The 22,777-nt window shown below is 29.9% G+C and overlaps 1 protein-coding gene across 1 annotated transcript; it reads right to left on the bottom strand.

The window, feature by feature from the left end:
* Positions 1–1,343: 1,343 nt before the first annotated feature.
* LOC111631950 lies at positions 1,344–21,098 on the bottom strand. Its single transcript, XM_023376297.1, has 3 exons — positions 20,896–21,098; positions 17,039–17,101; positions 1,344–3,870 (listed from the first exon to the last, which is right to left on the bottom strand). The coding sequence occupies exons 1-3, from the start codon at positions 21,043–21,045 to the stop codon at positions 3,373–3,375; spliced, it is 711 nt and encodes a 236-aa protein (XP_023232065.1). The 5' UTR covers positions 21,046–21,098; the 3' UTR covers positions 1,344–3,372.
* Between the last annotated feature and the right edge of the window lie 1,679 nt (positions 21,099–22,777).

Here is a 22,777-nt window from a genome sequence, read left to right as displayed (position 1 = left end):
ACGTAACAAAATTTCAAATATTCGAATTCTGTAACGTCATTACTAATCCGCATTAATGAATAAATATTTTTCTGATTGGTTTATTTTTAAAATATCAAAAACGAACAGGAATTAAATACAAAAATTTTTAAAGTAATATATTATTGTCATTAATCTTAATTAATTATTAATTAATATTTTAAAATTGTAACAAAATTTAAAAGTTTTAAATACGTAAACATTACGGGAAGACAATCTAACATTTGGCACAATTAACGAATCGATTGGTTTAATACTGATTTTCATTTTATACTAAATGCAGTTTATTAAATTTATTTTCATATTGGAAAATAAAATCAATAACAGTCTCTTCTCGACGACGGAATTGCATAAAAGAAATGCAGTCACGTGATTTCTCAAGAAGAAAAATAACGAATTTTTTTTTTTTTCTAATCGTGATTGGTCAATTTGAAATATTTACAATTAAATAATACTTTCGAAATGTTAGAAATATTATGCGTGATGTATTAATAAATAGAATGAATTTTTATGTATTAATTACTCTCTCCAGATTTTTTAAAAAATATATATGATGTTTACGTCATAATTTAAGCCAGTTACACAGAATTGGAAGATAAAATTTACGATTAAATAACTAGAATTCTAAGTACACTTTGGTATAAACGATAACTTTAACAACTGCTAAACTTTCCTTGGGCATTTTCTTATTTCTTTATAAATAATTTGTGTAAAAACTGTACTAAAATTATATTCCTAACTTTTTTCAACCGATATTTGGGCTATTGATTATCGTTCGACTTGGAAATATTCTTAATGTAGTAAACAAACAAAATCCATAAATAAAATTAAATTATTTCCTTAAAAATTACCATAATTAATAAAATTAGTAAATGGGATAAAATTAAATTAAATTCAATTATTTAATTATCGTCTGCTTAGATTAAATACGTCATCTTGAAATAACCAATCAGGCGTGAAAATCGTTAAGCGTCAGAAAATTTTAAAATTTCAAATTAAACTTTATTTTTACTTATTCCAACGACCATTTCTGTTTTCTTTCTTGCTATCCTATTAGTCTATAAACTATTATAATGAATTAATAAATTATTTACGGATTTTCTAGGCACTAAAATACTGTATCTTCTATTCTATTACGCACACAATTAACATTTTTTTTTTAGAATTTTTTTAATCCACTGTCCTAATGTATAATTATTACTAAATCTCCACTTACACAATATCTACTTTATAAGAAATAATCTCGATTTTTATAAGGTATAAGTAAACCTTTGTTTACTCTCTGATAATCCTTATTTAACTCAACAATTCCAACTTTTTCCGGCGTGTGCACTCCTCCGAACCCATTCAAAAAATCAATTATTCAGGTACTAATTATTGCTATGATATCCTCACTTGTTTTTTTTTAAATACATGTTTGACGAGAACATAAGGAGAAATTCAACTATTCGTACCATTTGGACCCCATAATTTTAAATGACTAACTGTTTGAGCAAATCTTTTACGTATGTACCCTGAAATAATTCACTCCTCCATAGATACCTTCAGGAATTATTATTACTATTGTTTAATATTATTGAATTCCTAAATAATATGATCCAATTCTTACGGTAATTTCAATGGAAATTACCTTGTTTCTCGTTTAAACTCGGTAATATACTGTACATACATGTATATATGTGTGAGTGTATGTGTATTCATAAGCTATAGATTTGATCTTCTTGGTAGTAATATAACTGGGGATGTTCTTTTAAAAAAATGCACAGAAGGTAAGATGGGTACAAAGTAATTTTATTAAGCAACGTGCCCTCTTAGAAGAAGAAAAAGAAGGAAAAAAAAAAAAAACTAGAAAATCTTGGAATCTAAACGAAATTGCCAAAGTAAAACACATTAAATTATCTCCAGGCCAAACAAAAAAAAATTTACAGCTACTTAAGTGTATTAATGTGGAATAGAAGAATATATAACTGTTTAAATCCGTGGATATGTTGTGATGAGTGCTTATTCTTGATCAATAGTTAGAGATAGAGAGAGTTAGAGTTAGAGGCAACCTCTTAGAATTAGAGGCACAAAATACATTTAAAGCTTAACTGAGGCACTACAGAGTAAGTCAACTTGATTTAACAGGCTAAGGTTTTAAGCGGTAACAAAGCACCTTTATTGCTCAATACTTCACAACTAGATATTGATCTAGCAGACACCAAGGAATTGAATTAATGACTCCTTTGTGTAATTTGCAACATCACAAACCATTAAACTTAGGTTAATCTTTGAAAGACGTTTTAGTTAGTCAGAAAAGGGAAAAAAAACGCGATATTTTACTTCATGTGATAAAAACCCGATCATAAACTACTAAGGGATGCTACCAGAATAGTAAAAATGTGGAAATATATTAAATACAATATTTTAAATTATTTAATTTAAGTAAAAATTTATATATATAACCTATATATTTTATATATTGCATCACCTGTTGATTTATGGGATAAATGATGAAGAATTTATTAATTTAAAATTTTTATCACAGATTTAATATAACGTGATAGATTTTTTATACTGCAGAAACCCAATGTAACGAATAAGAGCTAACTCAAAAATGCAGGAAATCCTTAAGCTTCGCTTAATTTCCTTCCAGCAAAAATATTTTATATAAATTTTTAAATTATAATAAAAAAAATAAATACGAATAACAATAAATTTCGGAATTGTTCAAAAGATTTTAATTGCTTATGAGTAAGATTCGTTTGTTAAAATTGCTTTACTTAGTTAGAAAAGAAATATTATCTGAGACGTTTCTTGTGGAAAATGGCTTTCATCAATCATTGCCGTAATTTCCAATCAAATTGGGTTCCTCCCTGAGTAATTACGGCGAGTGAAAAGTCGATAATGTTTTCACTTGTTTTATGAAAAAGAAAAATATATTTTAAAAATTTTTCAGCTTTATCATTTAAAATTGCTAAATTTTTTCTTTCTTTCTTCATTTAAACAATACTCACACCTTTCTCGGCTCGAGAATATAAATTATGTTTAAATATTAGTAAAAGTCAACTTAAAATGCATCTTAAATATTAAAACTTAATTTAATTTACGATTTATTGGATGGTTTTTATGAGTTTTGCTTCATAAAACTAAAAATATAAAAAAAAATATCCAATTGCCGCCGCCGATGATAATGAATGAGGTAAGCCAATTCCTTATTAGGTTAATTTAGAGTTTTCTGGTTAGGTTAAATTAGTGATTTTGTTGCCGCTCGTAGCCAAGTTATCGCGTATATATATATTTCCCCCCCCTCTCTCTTTTTTTTTTAATTTTTTAGTTAACTTAATTCACGTTGACTTACTCTGTTCACTATTTTCAATGGAGATATGTCCCACGAGTTTCTGCCACATCAGGTTCTTCTCTTTCGGGAATTGGGAATAGATCTGTAGAAACAGACCTTACATAGCTGTGACGTCTTCGATGCCTGCGCCTTTGACGGCGAGTAATGGAAGCCCATGATGAAGTCGATGATGGTGGCCCGTCGGGCGAAAGTTTGGAAGACGCTGACGACTCTTCTGCATTTGGGACCTTGTGTCTATGAAGGACACATTTGGCTTGAGAACAGAGCGGGGTATCTGCGGGTGCAGAATGACTTCTACCCAAAGGTCTCAGTGGTGTTCGGGGTGTAGCTCCTTTGGCTCGTCCAGAATTTTTTAACCTTAATATTTTGACCCTACAGACTTGGCATCTTAATGGTAGTTTGCGTTGTAGCAGGGCTGTTTGAATGCTTTGGACTAGGCATTTCCTGCAAAGCACTTTATGTCCGCACGGATGGGTTTCCATCGTTGCCTTAGATGTGATGCATTGAACACACTAAAAGAAACAAAGAAAAAAAATATATATATACTTAATAGAAATTTAATTATTCAACAAGCTATAAATATCGCATATATGAATATTTTCATTGGTAACCATACCGCCATGTTTAATCAAATAAAGCACCAAAGAGAGAGGAATGATAACAAAATCCATTATTCTTAATAACTTGTGAATGTTTTAAGTTAAAGTAACTAATAAACTTAATGCATCGACGTAACACTAAGAGAAATAATAATTAAATAGAAATGATTTAGAAGCGCTGTTTATTGTTAATGATAAAAATGGATGAAGATCGCGTCGCGGTGTGTCGTCACCATTGACAATGCGTTAAATCAATCATTACTCTCTCAAGGGACGAAAAATAGTAACTACAACCTCAGTCGAACCGACATCACTAATGATCGGAAGGCGTTCTCTACTTTATTATTGTTGAAATCTCTCAACCAAAGCGGGACTGCAATCTTCACATTCCAATTCATAGTACTTCGAATTCTAACGCTTTTTATTGATCTAAACTGTTGAATCTATTTCTACAATAACAAATTTGCATTTTGAATCAGAAATATCTGATATACGATATCTAAAATGCTTCGTATCAATAGACAGAATAATGTTTTAAATATCAATCGATTTTTTTTTTCGATGAACATTTTCGTAAATATCAGGATTTTTCAATTTTATTTCAAGAAAATCTTATAAATATACAATATATCCCGTTTTAATTCCTAATAATGCACTAAATCTAATATTTAGACCCTAATATCGTGTTTTATTCACTTTTTAATAATTAAAAAAAGTCATTTTTCGTCTACATCAAAGATGGCGACGGTCAACGGTGTAACCTGTATACTTTTTTCAGAACAAAAAGTAGACGGCTCCCGAAAATGTTTAGTGTCTGTTATTAATTTAATAATAAATTAATATTACTAATTTTAATATTAATATTTGGGTATTAAATAAAATAAAGTGAATTATAATTTTTATATTAATATGCAAATCCTCATTTGTTTTTATATTATTTAGCAATAAATATTAAAACCGGATTAAAATTCGAATAAAGTAGAAAATCTTTTATGTAATTGCTATTATAAATCCAAAAAATAACAATTAGAGAGTAAAAATCGCAACACAGAATAGTTAAAGCGCGTCAAATTAATAATGGCAGAGTGATGACGGTACAGAAAAAATACTTTTCAGTAATTTAAATTATAAAGTAGGTTTTATCAACGCTTGGATACACCACTTAAATTCAGAATTCATTCGCCCATAGATTAAAATAAATACTCGATATTAAAATTCACTTTTATAAATATTAATTCGCAAATACAGTATTATCCTTTCTTATTGCGCAATCCGTTAGCAGCAAATACTGAAGACGGGTTGAGAAATTTATTTGAAATGCGAGTTGCTTATGCAAATATTAATGATAATAGCCTACTTACAAGTTACGGATGTTCACTAACCCCTCAACCAACTACATATTATAGGTAATATAAACACATATTCTAATATTTGCAAATAAGTTTATCCAAAATATATTATTAGTTTTTGTCTGAGATAAAAGTTATGTGTTTGTTTCACACATAATTAACACAAATAAACACTGAAATTTTCATTCAAATATACTCAATCGGGTGTTCGGTAGTGTTTTTGACAGGTGGGATTGATGGAATAAGGCAGCGCAACCTTGGGCCATCTGCCAAGGGGAGACCTCATCAAGGAGGGCTTTTTATTGGCGAACTGGCGGCCCCATGAAGAAAACGCGGAAAATTCCACGTGCCAGCCCGTCGATCAGGAGAGAATCCTGTGTTTTTGTTAATTTGGAAGTGGCATAAAGAATAATCATGGCCGTTGAAGGCTTATGTGGGGTCCGAAAGTAGAGCAGACCCGTTTTGCTTTTTTTTTCTTATTTTTAATAAATGAAATGTGTAGAATGTTTCCTCATTAATAAAAGCAGTCTTAAAAATTTTATCTTCTATTAATAAAAATTAACACTAATTCATAGAGGCATGAAACACTAAGGCCCCTAAGTTTCCTTCAGGCCCGGGGAAAATTCCCCAGCTTTTCCCTCTGAGAGTAATGTGATGTTTATGCAAATAACATAAAATTTTGCCCTCAAAGGAAAATTAATCAAAGAATCTCTGCAGTGTATTGTCTGTTTCGGAATGACAATATCGCCTCGGGTTTTTGAACATTTTCGATAGCTATAGTGGATAAAAGAAATAATGTTAAATCCTTTATTGTTCTGAAGTCCGTGATGTTCCTTACACCCTATTTCTTTGGAGAAAAATGTCCAAAACTACTTTAAATTGTAATATAGGCTGCATATATAACAATAGCTCCTTTAATATTTACATTTTTCGAAACGAATTTCAGACACGCTACCTCTTTGCACTCCATTATCATACTAAAACCACCTCCTTTAACCTTTTAAACGGGAATTTCACGGAGCGATACCGGCTTTTAAACCCAATTTATAAAGATTCTACGCGATAAAAATGTTAAATTTTTGTATAAATGATCCTACTCTTGCCTCGTAGATAAAGGCTTATGTATTTTTATACTAACAATTAATAAAATGCCAACCTCCCCAGAAAAAAAAAATTATCTGACGAGTTATCGTATAGAAACTCCCTTATTTTTGCTCAGTGGGTGGTGCAACTAGAGAGATCTTCAAGACCCTACAATGTGTGTACCTCACTGTAAATTAGCAACCACGTGATAAAAGTTCACCCCTTTATCCAGCAATATGTAGTTTTACTGATTGATTGATCAGCCTTTACTATTTTAAAAACCCTTAAAACCTTAAGTATATCATCCTTCTCTGACCTCCCTTATGGCAGAAACTGAAGTCAAGGGACGATAAAGATAAATTACAGTTTTAAAGAAGATTTCACTAGGTAAATAAGATAACACGATAAGTTTAAATTGAGTTATGTGATATTTAAAAGCAGGAAATATATAAAATGTCGTAAGACCGCGAAGGGAAAGTAAAAAGAAAAAAAAAAAAAGGAGTAGCGACTTGATAAATTAAGATATATAAAAAGAGGAAATTCCATTATCTTCTGATCGAAATTTCGTGTAGAAACCTTTTCTACTATTGGTTCTTATCTCTAATCATTTCTTTTCACCATTTAGAGACTTAATTTGAAGACGTCAACAGATCTTTACGGGTTCGACTCCTCGTCAAAGGAAATAAAGAACGAACACATTCAATAAACCTTTTTACCAATATATACACGTTATTATCGTCATCCATGTTTAATTTATTAAATCTGATAGCTGCAAATTGATTTATAAATTTAATTGAAAGGATAAACCAAAACTTATACACGTATTCCTCCATATTAGCGTAATTTCGATTAATCTAATTAAACCTAAAACGGTATCTGTTCGCACTCAAATTGAACCTAATCTGTTGAGATTGTTACGGGCATTTTTAATGAGATTATAATCAATCATTGTAGCAGATGTATGTCTGTGCGTATTTATATAGCTGATGTTAATTAATTAGTTAGAAATAATCAGAGCAATAAACATTACCGAAAATGCATTAAGAGAGGCCATGTTTAATTGATTGGCAAATGTTTAGTTTTCCTAATGATTGCTTCTGTACCTATTTTTGTTCACTAAATTAATCTGTAGGTGGTGTAGTGTTAGTGATACATTATTACCCATTTATAACACAACTAATTTGTTCATACAGTAACACGGCGCAACTCGTTAGAGGATAGTGTATCTGTTATTTTAGATAAACAAGAGTTGTGTGTGTGCTGTAAATAACAGTAGATGATCTATAAATTTTAAACGGAGTAATAGTTTTATAGGAAATAGCTAATAGTAATAAAACAGAAGTAGAACTTAATCCTTAAGAACTAAACACTAGCCCAGAAACCATTTAGTGGCCTTAATCGATCAATTTACTTCGGCCTTCAGTGATCTATTACACATAATAGCTTACTTCCCAATCGGAAATTTACATTTAAATCCTTCCGCCTGTAAATCTTATCAAAACAATACGAATGTTAAAAACAGTATTGTCTTTTTAAGACATTAATACTGCACTCGGTTGCTTCTTCAGTTTGAAGGGTTACATGTCATATCGTCTGTCGTATTCTCTTGTCAACGCGATATGTCCGACATTGTTAGTGTCTATACGAGTGCATCACGGAGCAAAACAATAATATGAAGCTGATTGAAGGCGAATCGAAGGTAAATATACAATTACAGATAAAATAATCTTGTATGTCACTGCAGTGACATACTACTCTTGTTGTATCTGAAATACCAAACTTAGTATCTAGTACTTGATCAAAATGAGCTTCCAAATGGATTTCGAGTTTATGTATTGTTTTAAAAACACAGAAAATTTTTATTTTTATTTGCCTTCTTTTTATGTATTATTACTCCGAGTAAATGAATAGAAAAAGATAAAAGTAATTCTTGTATGACGTAAGAGTGGCGAAAGCATTTTCTTTAGTAGTAACTAATAGTTTATTTAAATGATCATGTTCTGATGGAAATGGTGTGCTTCTCGAGTTGAAGAGAAACCTATTAATATCCTTTTACATTCAGAATCATTTGCCTAAATTGCCAATACATCGAGGTTAATACGTTTAATGTATGTTTGTATGCGTGTTGTGACAACTACCGCGATTATAGCTAATTACTTTTTATGATTAATTATTCATGTAATAGCATATTATACGAATTTACTAATATGTTAATCCCGTTAAGATTCTTAAACTGTTTGGCCTTCTACAAATGTAACTATTTGGTGTAACTTCGATACGCTTCTGTGATTTTCTAAATGTTATGTAAATGTTTATGAATACGATACGACTCTTATCCATTATTTTATACTTAAAGGAAATGGGACACAATTTAATCAATAATTTGACTGTAAAATTTACTTATTTATTTATTTATTATAAAGAATAACTTATCAAAGCACTGAAATAATGTTATTAAAATGAGAACAACTGTTTTCGAACCCATTTCTATGGGACTGACCTGAATAAATTGGGTTTGTATAAACCTGTAATAAATTTTGTTTTAGATTAAATTCCAATTGAAATCCTTGAAAATTATAAAATTTAGTTTTATTTTTAAATTGAAGAATTGTTTTAAAATCTACAAATTGAAAAAAGTGCATAAATATGGATGCTACTGGCCCAATAGACTCTACATTGGAGCGTAAATATGACGTTACAGATTTCAAAGACTGTGAATTGAAGCATAAACCTGGATGCTACAGATCCTAAAGACTCTGTATATTGGAGCATAAACATTTATGTTACAGAATCCCATAGATACACACACACACACACTCTCTCTTTCGTATGTGTATATAGATATAAAGCTTTTAACCTTTATAGTAATTTTTATACTCACTAAACTCTATAAAATTTATAAATTGTTATAACCCATATAACCCATAGAATTGTAAACAGTATAAGTATACTGGAAAATATTATAGACCGTAAACTTTTCCAAAAATTATGAGTATAACCTGTCTAGCCCCATGTAAAAACTTTATAGGTTTAAAAAGTATATAAGTGTTTATCGTGTGATAAAATTCATATTAAAAAAGTCGTAAAATAATATAAGATTATAAAATTTAATACAAAATTATGAAGGTTATAAAATTCAATAAAATTTTTGATAGCTATTAAAGCTCGAAACCATTTTACAATTGCGATGCTGTATAAAAAACAACACGTAGAAATTTTGCAGGATTAAAATTTTAATGTTATAAAAATCTTAAACTATATTATTTTATAGAATGCAAGCTTATAAAATGCTCACAAAATTAAATTGTTTAAAAATTTGAAGCCCTTCAACATATAAAAGGCCCTTCCTCCCCTACCAAATAATATATTTAAAACAGAGGCCTTAACTGTGTATGTACAGCTTGAGGCCTTAAGCTGCAGCTTATGTATTCCTGCATGTTGAGATGATGAAACCGTTGCTGTATTATATACAGCACGCACAGTACAAAAGAAAAATATTATTTTTATAATCATGTGTGTTACTACTTTGTTACTACAGTAGTAATCTATAGCACAGTTGAATAATATTTTGTCAATTTTCAAGATCACAGTTCTGTTAATGAACACGCAAGTTCGGTTAACATTTTTTTTTTTTCTTTTGTACGAGTATAATTCAACTTGTCACGCGAACGCATGCTTTAACGTAGACAATGGCAAGAATAGGAACCTTTTTTTGTGTTTATTTTTTTTTTTAAATATTATAAAAATACAATTTTTTGCATGCTTACATATAAGAAATGCATAATTATATATAAAATTTTAAAATTCTTTACATAAAAGTTCAGAATAACATCAGCACTTAGTAGCTGCACTGTATTTACTGTACTTTACAGAAAATGTATCCAAAGTAAATCTGGCTTTTATAACCTAGAAATGAAGCTTAAATTTACGTATTTAGAGCATTAAAATCACTAAAATTTCAACATCTGATAAAATTAATACGCATCATCGCTCCTCGATACGATTTTTTAAAATATTATACTGGATAATTATCCGTTAACATAAAATATCACGTGTTTCTATCTAGTAATTTATCGGGAGGAGAACATTGCATATGGAGAAGGTTAATTAATACGCAATTTACACTTTATCGCTTCTAATCCCCCAGAGAAATTATGTACTGATAGCATAATAATGATATTATAAAAAGTAATTATATTTCGACGCATCTGTTATTTTAAAAATCGGTGGTAACCCCTCTACAGTAACAGAAGACGCCATTGTTTAAATGCTAAACACCTAACAAAGAATACAAGGATCAAGTGTAACGTTAAAATGATTCATCCTGTCCTAATTGTTGTAAAATAATCCCATCAAGTTGTACTGCTGTATTAACAAATTAGTAGAATATTTATTGTATTATGTTAGAATTATAACAGCATTAATGCACTTTTTCTAAACAAAATATCATGTTTTATTCTCACGTTTTATGTCCGAAAAAAAGAACTGCCAATTTTTGCCGCGGAAGTTCAAGAAAACACTTTCTTTCGAAGTCGAACAACATTTTTCCATTCTCAAAAATGGCGGACAGTACATTTATCAATTTTTCTCTTACGTTCAAGCAACTCAGCTGTTGTTTATTATTAAAGGTAGCATATGCCAGAAGCGTTAACAGTTTAATGATGCATAAAATGGGATGAAATCGTAGAAAGTGTATGAAACATTCATGAAACTATCCGCATTTTAACTAGGAAATAATGTAACTAAAAATGAGGAAGAAAGAAGGTTGATGAGTTATTCTGAAGCACGTTTAATATTTGATAAACTTTAAAAATATTCAAAAAAAAAAATATATATATATATATATTGAAGGGAAAAAAGTAATAGCAGTATCAATAAATATGACATTATGGAGGTAGCAGAATCGGAGAAGATCAGTCGTGTCGTCGAAGAAAATTTATTTTATTTTTTTATTTTTTTCAACATAAAATTTTATAAATGACTTTCTATATTACAGTAATAAGAGTTTAAAATTTTTTCAACAATTTCTAATATAGTTATATAAGTTATTATTATTTTCATCACGAAAAGTTTAAATCATATACATTCACTTTTACAGTTACGCTTCTTTGACTATAATAATTTACTTTTTAACAATTTTCTGCAATAACAATTTTCTAAATATAATTTTCAGTCATTTTTATGTAAAATACATAAAAACCTGACTTTAGAATATTTTTCCCTATAGCTAAATTGAATTATTACATAAATAATTTATTAAACGTAATTAAAATATACGTACATTAAGTTAAAATATTTTTCCAACCGCTTTAAACGTAATATAATTGAAGCTAATTAAGTCATTTCAGCTTATTTAAATCGAGAATTAATCGTATTTAATTTTAAACGTGTTTAAATGCTTCGTAATTGAAATTAACATCGTGATTTTAAACATAATCAATGTGTGATTGAAATCGACAGCGTGATTTTAAATATGTTTAAGCATCTAAACACGTTGATTTAAAATATATTCTATTTAATTATACTTAATTGTAATTAACGGCGTGATTTTAAATAAAAACATGAATGTAACAATGTGACCAAACACGCTTAATTAAATATGAGCTACGGTAATTCACATTAACAGCATATACTTTTAAGCATAACTAAAATTCTGTTGGATTGATATATTATCACCTAAAATAAATCATATTTATTTTAAAATGCGCTTAAACGTTCCGTAATTGAAATTAACTCACGCTTTTAAACGTGCTTAATCATCCTAAGCCGTAACTGACAGAGCAATGTCTAAGTGTATTTAATCATCCTGTGATAGAATCGGACACCGAGATCTTAAATATGTTTAAATATCTAAATGACAATGACAAAATAATTTACAATATATTTAAATTAATTATATTTAATTGAAAATAATAGCATGATTTCAAACGTAACACAATGTTTTAACTTTGTGATTTAAATATGCTTAAACACGTTCTAATTAGAATTAGCAGCATATTTTTAATCATAATTGAAATTCAGTTCGATTTTAAATTCGTTTTAAGTATGCCAACATATAATTTAAATTAAATGTATTTAAGCAGTCTAATTGAAGTTAACATTCGAACTATGCATCCTATTTTTACGACTAAATATAATCGAAGAAAAATAATGTGATTTTTAAATAAATCTAAACAGGTAATTTGGAATATATTTAAATGAAATATGAAACTTATTAAGTAAATGTATTTAAGCACCGTTTAACTGAAATAATCTTCATTAATTTAAATATATTTAACTACGCAGTTGACACTAATACATTAACATGATTTTATTACACATCATCGTTACAGTGGAACTAAGAAAGTGATTTAAATGCATTTAAGCTATTAATTGGAATTACTGGAGTGATTTAAACGTGTTTAACTGTCAAATCGAATCTGGCAAAGTGATTTAAATACGTTTAAGCATTTAAATGAAATTAGTAAAGTAATTTAAACGTGTTTAAACATCAAATCGAAACTGGCAAAGTGATTCAACTGCATTTAAGATAGTTGAAAGTAATAGCACGATTTAAATATGTTTAACTGTCAAACTGAAACCGACTAAATAATTTAAATGCGTTTAAATACGTAATCGAGACGAACAACGTAATTTAAATACCTTTAAAAAATTATTCTAAAACTAAAATAAACATTATATAATTTAAAATTTAAATTTAAAAAAAAAAATTTAACGAAGTTATTAAGGCGTGATTTTAAATTTATTTTAAATATCCTCTAACTGAAAGTGGCATGATATTAAATTAATAAATAAGAGTCAGAGGAAGGCACAACCGGCGCATTAATATTAATTAATTTAATTAATATGTTATGCATTAAACAGCATTTTTTAAAATAAAAATAATAATAACTTAGATTTTAAAACTGGGATACAATAAACAATAATATCATTCTCAATAAAATTATTTAGAGTTAATGTTATTAGGGACATTTGGAGCGCACGCCCAATTGAACAGAATTGAAAAAAAATGTCGTAGAAGTAATCAATCAAAATTATTTTTATTTAATAAAAAAATACTTTAAAATATATTTTATTAAGGTAATAAATATTAATTTAATTATATTATATTTTGGCATAGGAATATGATCTATTATAATAAAGATAATTACATAATGTAAATAAATTTAAGCGGCAGGTTTTTTTTATTATTTTTTTATTATTATTTTTTTAAATATTCTTTCTTATCTTTAATATTATAAATTTCGTTAAGTAGCATTTATGTAATAAATGTAATTTTAATTATATTTAATAAACAGATATATGACCGATTTCGTTACCGTTTCAAATGTCTCATATCAGTTAAATTATGGCAAATTTAATAGTTTTCATATCAGAAATTCATCTTTTTATACCTTTTTTTAAATGATAAGAAATTATAAAAATTCGAAATATCCTTATAATTTGTTTAATTTTTATAAATAATATTTAAATAATCAATTAAGCTCTGTTCTTCCGTTTTGTTTCTAGTTTATTTCTATTGTTAGAAATATACAGCTTGAAGTATATTTAAGTCAGTTAACCGAGTTGTTTGTAAGTAGCATGCTAGCTAACAGCATTTTAAATCTACAACGGTTAATCGATTTTTGGGCCTCCCTGTATATATATATATTTATATATATAGAGAGAGGGCCGGATAGACAAGGTTAAGGCCTTCCTGTGTGAGGGAGCCCGGGATCGAATTCTGACGATCATAAATTCCGGGAATATTCCGGGAGTGGTCTGACCCGCATTTTTCGGGCCTAGTTCTCATCACCCGCCTACCCGTTTATGGACCCAATTAAAAAACCCTCTTAGGGCCTACAAAGAGAAAAACAAAAATTTTTAAACTGTTGTCCGTGTTTAATCATTAGCATTAATTTTTGGCTACAAAAATTTATTTATTTTCTAATAATTACAAGATTTTCAAGCCTCCGATGATAATAATTCGATTACTTTTATACAAAGAAAATTAAATAAAAAAAGAAAATATTCTAGAGAAATAATTATATTATATTTCTTATATTAAATAAACTTCATTATAAATTAAATTCTTACATTTTTATTCACACAAGTTTAAATATTTTCCTTTCTGAAAGCATCAAATTACATTTGGAAACTCTCTCGACACTCCAAACGAACCTAATTAGGATTTAAACTTTTGAAAATTATTATTATTATTTTTTTTTTTTAAATTGTTATATACGAAACGACATGAATTAATATAATTTTCTTGTAAGTAGTATGCTTTTAAATATAAATATTCTTACTTTGCTGGGCGGAAAAATTAACAATGTTTCATTCGAAAGTAATCAAAAGGTTATTATGCTTCGGCGGTTTTGTAATATAGTGTTAAAAGACTCGAACAAACGTAGAAGTTTGTTCTTTAAATATGTGTTATAAATGGAAGAAAAAGAAAAGTTACATAGTTGTGATTCAATCACAATTCGTTTTAAAACAGGATGTCACCTACGGCAAGCTGACAAATGCCAAGGAAGACAGGAAATTTTATGAAGCTGCTAGAAAATTGCTTCATTGGCACCGAGTAAACCATAAATGACGTTTTAATGAAGACATTTTCCAAACGAAATTTTACCAATTTTAAAATATTATTTTACAAAATTTATTGCAAATTACTAAAAATTCTTTGCTTGTGTGTATAGGATGACATAGGTTTTTGAAGCAGTGAAAAATGAATAAAAACCTTGTCTTATATACAAGTAAATANATAATAATAATAATAATAATAATAATAAAGATTTAATTAAATTCATTGTTTTTCTTTAGTGTCTAATTGAACCTAATATGATTAAATATAAGAATCGAACCTAACCCGAGTTAATTTGCATTGTATTATTTATAAGGTGGTCGTATGAATTTTGAAAGGTTATAGATCAAGTTAATATCGTGTTACGATGTACGAGAGGGGTGTTCGCGTTGTAAACAGTTAAGATTTCTTTGCGAATATGTACTCAGGACATTTTAGCAGTTTCGACTCTCTTCCAGGTCAGTCGGAAGCGATCTGTGGGAGAAGAGATCGATACTCCGTGTTAGCAGGTTCTGTTGTTTCTGTTATAGAAAGAGACAAGTTTTATCACGCCAGGAAGTAATTATATAATTAAGATGACGTCATCTATTCATCATATACAAAATTAGTTTCCTATATTCGATGATAAACGAGGCAATTCTCTCAATAATAATCTTCGGCACAGCCTAAAAAACCCCGATTCGATCGTTTATTAACCTTTTTTTTTTATAATTGGAGCCGTGTATGGGCTTAACTTACACAGAGACTTTTGTGTCGTGTATCATTTATCTTATATGTTGGCTGCAGCACTTTTTGAAATTCTCCATCTCCAGAAACTAAATATTAATGATGTGCCTGGTAGGAAAAATATTGTTTGTTTCGGCTAGATGAAAGAATGTGAGTTGCATGTTTAACTGAATACACTGTGTATAAATACAATATAAAGGATGGCATGCTTATAAAATACTGATATAACTTACAATGAAATCTATTGCCTCGAAGGTATATATTGAGGAATCACCCGCAAGCATTTCTATCCGCATACATCTTTGATAACGTGTTCAATTCTCTGATAGTTTGACATAAATTCAAAATATTTCTGATATAAAATTTAAATACAGCGGCACCAAACCATATTTAAGTATTTTCTCTACTGGAAATACTTTAATGAAGATCCTGAGGTGACGTATGCAATTCTCTACTGGAGAAAACTGCATTGTATGTCTTGCAATTGTAAATTCGATATCTTTTTTAAGGATATAAGAATCTAATCATTTAATTTTCTGTATATATTATAACAAAGACTCACTGAGTAGATCCTATTTCTACAGCATTTATTCTCTATTTACGCTCAGCATCCTTTTGTCTTACAGCTGTCTGATTCGGAATTGTCTTTATCAATCCCGAAAGTCAAAGTAGTAAACATGTAATCATTCTCTTTCTTCACGACACTCTTCCACTTTCTTCCTGTGAACTATTCCTTCAGTGCATTAGATTTATGTGGTCTTTCCTCAACGCTTTTCCTGTTCTTCCTTCCTTCAGTAGTGTCTATTACAACTGGATATTTCTTATAAATACCGTGTTGGTGGAAGGATTATTATATGATGAAGTGTCCCTGAGGGATCTCTCCTCGACTCGAGTCCTATCATAAATTATATATCTATAAATTAGCTTTGCAAAAGAGTATACACTCCTACGTAATCCTTCAACTGTACGATATTAAGTGAAGAGCTCTTTGCTCCTGATGCAACTACTCAACGCGTATGCTTCAAGCATAATCCGCACTCCAGAACAACCCGAGCCAATAATAAATATTGCTATAAGCTGCAAATTTTCGAAATTTATTCATTATAAAGGCTAAGAATCGATGACGTAACACGATCGTTTTGATGTTCATCGTATGAATGAACAGTAATATCTATTTTTAAACCGTTTCAACGATTTAGTAGAAGATCGATATTAAATATTAATCCGGAGAAAAATCTATACCTAAAGAATTTCGTTGCAAAAATCCGTTTCCTAGTTGTGTAAAAATATAAAGAAGAAAAAAAATATATATATATATATATAAGGAATTTTCAGAAAGAAGTTTCAAAAAACTTACAGCTTCTTCTTTGGTCAATGCAGTTTCTGGTATTTGATCTTCTAAACTTGTCAATAAAACGTCCTAGATATAAGCAAAAAGAATAAATTTCAAATCCAAGAAAATACCCTGATGTTACCAAAATAACAATTCACTTAAAATTCCACTAAACACAATTAATTCATAAACACAATTAACATCGGATCTAAATCATGATTACCGTTACATATTTAATTATTTTTCGGGACAAAATTTTTTTCCGCGCAAACTGTAACACCATTAAAATTAATTTTAATTTTTAATTATTTACTTTATCTTTAATCATAAATTTAAATTTATTTTGTCGTGTAAGTGATGACCGTTGGGCCCGGGGGTACCATAATTCTCTTTCAAATCCCTCTAAACCCAAATTAGTAATGTGGAATTTAGTAGGATCCGGTGATAGAAATTGAATTTTTCTGGGTTCTCCGGCTTCAATGGATTGTTTTTTTTTTTAAAGATAATAAATAAAATTTTGATGCCAAGACTTAAAAACTCTTGAGACTTTCAGTATTGTTGAGGTGACTTTACGTGAAAGTCCTCTTCTAGTCGCGGATTAAGTTGACAACCGTGGCTAATCCGCGGATTATCCTCTGGGATTTTTATTTTAAGAAGTTCAAGATGGAATTTTTTTTATACCTGATGCATTCTTTTATTTCAAATTGTCTTCTTTTACTTGAATATTCTTTCAGAATTTAAATGGCCTCCTGCCAGAATATATCAAATAGAAACAAAATCGGAACTGCCAAAAAGTTTCTATTAATAAATTTCAAATAAAAATGAATTATTTGTTTCACAAAATCTTTAAACTTGACTTTTACGAATAATTTTTAGCTTACGATTCACATTACTTTGTTGGTGATGATGATTGAGAAGATATCTGAAAGTTCTCAATGGCATCTTCAACGTGCCAATAACTTTTTCTTAAAAAATCGTATTTTTTAAGGTACAAAACTCTGAATTAGTGATGATGCAGCTCTTCAAAACATATTTAGAAGCCTTTCACTAGAATATGACAGCTATAAATCCCTGTAACTGGATCACATCTTCAACCATAAAAGTCCCTGGAAGAGCGTAAAAAAAAACTGCATATCAAGTACCATAAAAAAGATTAGAAGCAATCTTGCATGACAGGTGCCATTTTTATCGTGTTAATAAGACATTTTCGTTATAGAAAAGCATAAAAATTCGAAATTCTGTCCGGATTAAGATAATGAATAGTTATAATCATTAGTGTTCTTACTGATGACCATACCAAGGCTCTGTGGTGGTATTGGGATAAACATGAGAAATTCTGCACTGAAAATGGATACTTTTGAGGGCATTTAGGTGGTGATATTTTACTGGAAAAACTTATCAAAGAACTATATCGAAGATGTAATGACCCATTTATAACTCGAGTCACATATGACTCACCAGAATAACTAACTTTAAATGGAGTGACGAAGTGGAAGAAGATGCTTCGAGGAAAATAACAGCAAAATGCATTCTTTTAAGTGTTTTCGAAGAAATTCATTTATCAAAACACTACTAAAAACTTTAAAAAATCCTCCAAACGTCAGAAAATCTCGAAAAAAACAGCGCATTTAAGAAAAAAATCCGGAACAGAAATGCGCCATTCTTTAAAGGTAAATCCTAAATATGTTTTATTTTTTATTTATTTATTTACTTTTTTATAGCTTATCGTGGGAGGATGATAAATTCATCATGGGTACCGTAAAGGAAAGCAAATCCATAAATCTCACTGTAGACTATATTCGAAATAAGTCACGAAGGAGGATAAACAGACTTTTGCCTTTATCAATTCTATGAAAGATGAAATAGAAGGGGTAAAAATACGATGCGAATGACCATGCAGACAACTAGATATATCGAACACATTAACCAAGCTTCTTCCATTCCCGACTGCAGCAAAATCGATAGCAGGTACTGTCTCCTGCCCTTAGGCGGCCCCTCTCTTATCCTGTCTCCTATTCTCTTGTGACTTGTTAATGTAGGGACTATTCATCATACGCTTACAACTTTGGATACACCTCCCTTTTTCGCCCCTTTCTACAGAAAGTATGACCCCCACTCATTGCTTACAATTGCTCTTTCATCTGTCTCATTCTCTTATTTTTTCTTCTTTGAAAAACTTGCTGTTTCTTATAATTGAACTTGTTATCTTAACCAGACCCGCTGTTCCTTTCAGCTGCATCTTGGATAATTGTGAAGAAGAAGTACGCTCCGAGCTAAACCGTCATTTATCTGTTTAATAATTGAAAAGAATAAAAAGGCTGGTGATTAGCTTTACAAATGGCATCATCAGCATCCCTCTAAAATTATCGATACTGGAATTTTTTACGTGGTACCCCCAACTTTACGTGCCGCTCTCACAAGTATTTTCACTTCAACACTTGCTAATCTTTCGATTAATTATTGCTTGTTACCTTCCTCCTCTATTGAAAATGATAATACAATGAATCAGTATCGGTATCGAGCGTTAACGATCGTTTTAATTCTACAAAAACGATAAAACTAATCAGTATCGATGGCACAATGAAGGCGTCACTCGAGAGAGGGAAAAAAGGGAAAAAAAGAAAATCTTTAAAGGGAATCACTCCACATTATTAAACATAGTTCAACATCCTTTTGGGCTTAATAATTACTGACACGTTACATCAGCATCTGACTCCGGAGCCATGATAGATGGATCTATATATCACCACTCTTATATCATCGATGTCATCAGGAAATGTTAACACAGTGTCAAGAGTCCCATACATTAACAAGACGGTAAATCACCATACAACTATTAAAACAGGTGAAGAAAGTTGAGAGGACGTAGCGAAATATATAAAGGAGAAATATCTTAAAGTTTATCCCGTCGGCAGCAATATGATCGATACTACATCAATACTGCACACAGCCAAGCATTTCTCAGATTCTCTACCAAAAAATGGGACTGTAATGTTTTTACAATACGTTCGCTGATAAAGGGAGACATTTATGTCCTACACCACCGTTTAAACAATAGAAGAACTATAATTATAACACGAAAACCAGTGTATTCGTAAAGGGAGCGAGTTGTAAGTTAGAACAATCTGCTCCCATTTTTATTTGTCAAGTATTATTTTAGTGTTTTCTTACAGTTCTGCTTTGTGTACGTTTCCAGACATTCAGGTGTTGATTTAAGGCATTTAAGACCATTTTTTAAGATCTTACAGCGGCTCCGGTGTTTCGAGACAGGTCAGATTTATCCCCTCTCAAATTTTACTCGATATTTTTAACGGATTTACAGATTAGAACCATGAAAGATTCAAGCAGCCAGGAAGAAATCAATGAATGAGTGGGGGGATGTCTACACACTCTCACACACACACAGCCACCGAGTTACTGTACCGTAATGTAATAGCCCCAAAGGAATAAAGTCAACGGGAACACGTCCTATACTCTTGTCCTGAGTGTAAATTCAATTATCCATGCCACCAAATCATCCATTCTTCTATATCATTGCATCCCATTGAGGATTATGCGATTGGGTATCAAACACATTTAGATTAACCGAGATTTATGGATTGAGGATTCGAAAAAAAATGAGTTACACGAAGGTATGTTACTTCTTCGGCATCGTTTCTGCATAGAAGATCGATTATTTCGAGTACCCAACTGAAAACTCTAATAAAAATTCTTTTTTTTTCAAACTTTAAATTCCTCCGAATCCATAAAAATTTAATTCCATTCCTCTAGACTAAATTATGAATAATTACAACACGATATTTTCTGTAACGAGGATGGGAATTAATTATTTTCGAAAGTTATTGATAAAAGAAAAGTTTTGTTAGATGTACAGTACTTACTATCTTATGGTGCAGTTGTGTGAGTTCCTTTTCTGTGACCTTCCTGTGACTTTGCTCTTGGTGTCTCCTCTTCAATTCATTTATTTTGTAAGCAATAAACATGCCAGGGAAGGCCAATGTCATCAATGACGACTTGAGCAAAGCGGGCATCTCTCACACCAGCCTACAGGCATCCCGTCCTCCCTTCTGCTCCAAACACGAAGTTTAAATGGGACACGTGACGTGATCGATACAGTGACGTTTGTGTGCGGGCATCTGCATGGAGCATGTCCGAAAGCTTATCGTTTTGCTGTCACTAGAGATTTTCCACGCTTAAGCTTAATTTCCATTGGGATGGAGCCTATTTGTAGTTTTCACAACCAACTGCTTGCTTGTTACTTTGTCTTTTGCTCCTACCCGCTCTTAATTATGGTCTAGTGTTCTTGGACGGTAGAAAAAATTCATGTTTTGCACCTGCATGAAGTAAGCGTGCCGCTTTTTATGCTTACTTGCAGCTAACAAAACTTCATTTTTTAAGTTGGAATTCTTCCTCTTTTCGTGCAAATTTTAAACGAGAAAAAAATTAACGCTCGATTACTCCTGTCCGTCCGTGTGTCTGCATGTTTTCAACGAGTAAAAACGCAAATAAAATGAGAATAATCCCTAAAATAACCCTTCAGTAATGGAATTTGTGGTCTGTATGGACCGCCCATTGAGAGAAGCAAATTACTACTCGTCAGCTTTACTGATTGGAGAGTCAGTTAGGTCTTTGAAATAACTCCAAACATCATTCGCCAACTCGAACACAAAAGGAAAAATTAATAAATTCTCCAATTATTTCAATCAGAACAACTGAAATTTTTGGCTTAAGAATAAAATTATAAAATANAAAATACATAAAAACCTGACTTTAGAATATTTTTCCCTATAGCTAAATTGAATTATTACATAAATAATTTATTAAACGTAATTAAAATATACGTACATTAAGTTAAAATATTTTTCCAACCGCTTTAAACGTAATATAATTGAAGCTAATTAAGTCATTTCAGCTTATTTAAATCGAGAATTAATCGTATTTAATTTTAAACGTGTTTAAATGCTTCGTAATTGAAATTAACATCGTGATTTTAAACATAATCAATGTGTGATTGAAATCGACAGCGTGATTTTAAATATGTTTAAGCATCTAAACACGTTGATTTAAAATATATTCTATTTAATTATACTTAATTGTAATTAACGGCGTGATTTTAAATAAAAACATGAATGTAACAATGTGACCAAACACGCTTAATTAAATATGAGCTACGGTAATTCACATTAACAGCATATACTTTTAAGCATAACTAAAATTCTGTTGGATTGATATATTATCACCTAAAATAAATCATATTTATTTTAAAATGCGCTTAAACGTTCCGTAATTGAAATTAACTCACGCTTTTAAACGTGCTTAATCATCCTGAGCCGTAACTGACAGAGCAATGTCTAAGTGTATTTAATCATCCTGTGATAGAATCGGACACCGAGATCTTAAATATGTTTAAATATCTAAATGACAATGACAAAATAATTTACAATATATTTAAATTAATTATATTTAATTGAAAATAATAGCATGATTTCAAACGTAACACAATGTTTTAACTTTGTGATTTAAATATGCTTAAACACGTTCTAATTAGAATTAGCAGCATATTTTTAATCATAATTGAAATTCAGTTCGATTTTAAATTCGTTTTAAGTATGCCAACATATAATTTAAATTAAATGTATTTAAGCAGTCTAATTGAAGTTAACATTCGAACTATGCATCCTATTTTTACGACTAAATATAATCGAAGAAAAATAATGTGATTTTTAAATAAATCTAAACAGGTAATTTGGAATATATTTAAAT

Source organism: Centruroides sculpturatus, unplaced genomic scaffold, assembly GCF_000671375.1.
Source record: "Centruroides sculpturatus isolate CEXI.00-Female unplaced genomic scaffold, Cexi_2.0 scaffold627, whole genome shotgun sequence".
NCBI classification, from domain to species: domain Eukaryota; kingdom Metazoa; phylum Arthropoda; class Arachnida; order Scorpiones; family Buthidae; genus Centruroides; species Centruroides sculpturatus.
This window is presented reverse-complemented; position numbering and strand designations above follow the sequence as displayed.

What these genes read in the sequence shown, in the direction of transcription:
- LOC111631950 (XM_023376297.1), bottom strand. Translation starts at nt 21,045, where the DNA reads ATGCCCGCTTTGCTCAAGTCGTCATTGATGACATTGGCCTTCCCTGGC. An exon ending in CACAACTGCACCATAAGATA is followed by an intron (nt 17,102 to 20,895) that starts GTAAGTACTGTA and finishes GCTTATATCTAG; the next exon opens with GACGTTTTATTGACAAGTTT. An exon ending in CATTGACCAAAGAAGAAGCT is followed by an intron (nt 3,871 to 17,038) that starts GTAAGTTTTTTG and finishes TGTTTCTTTTAG; the next exon opens with TGTGTTCAATGCATCACATC.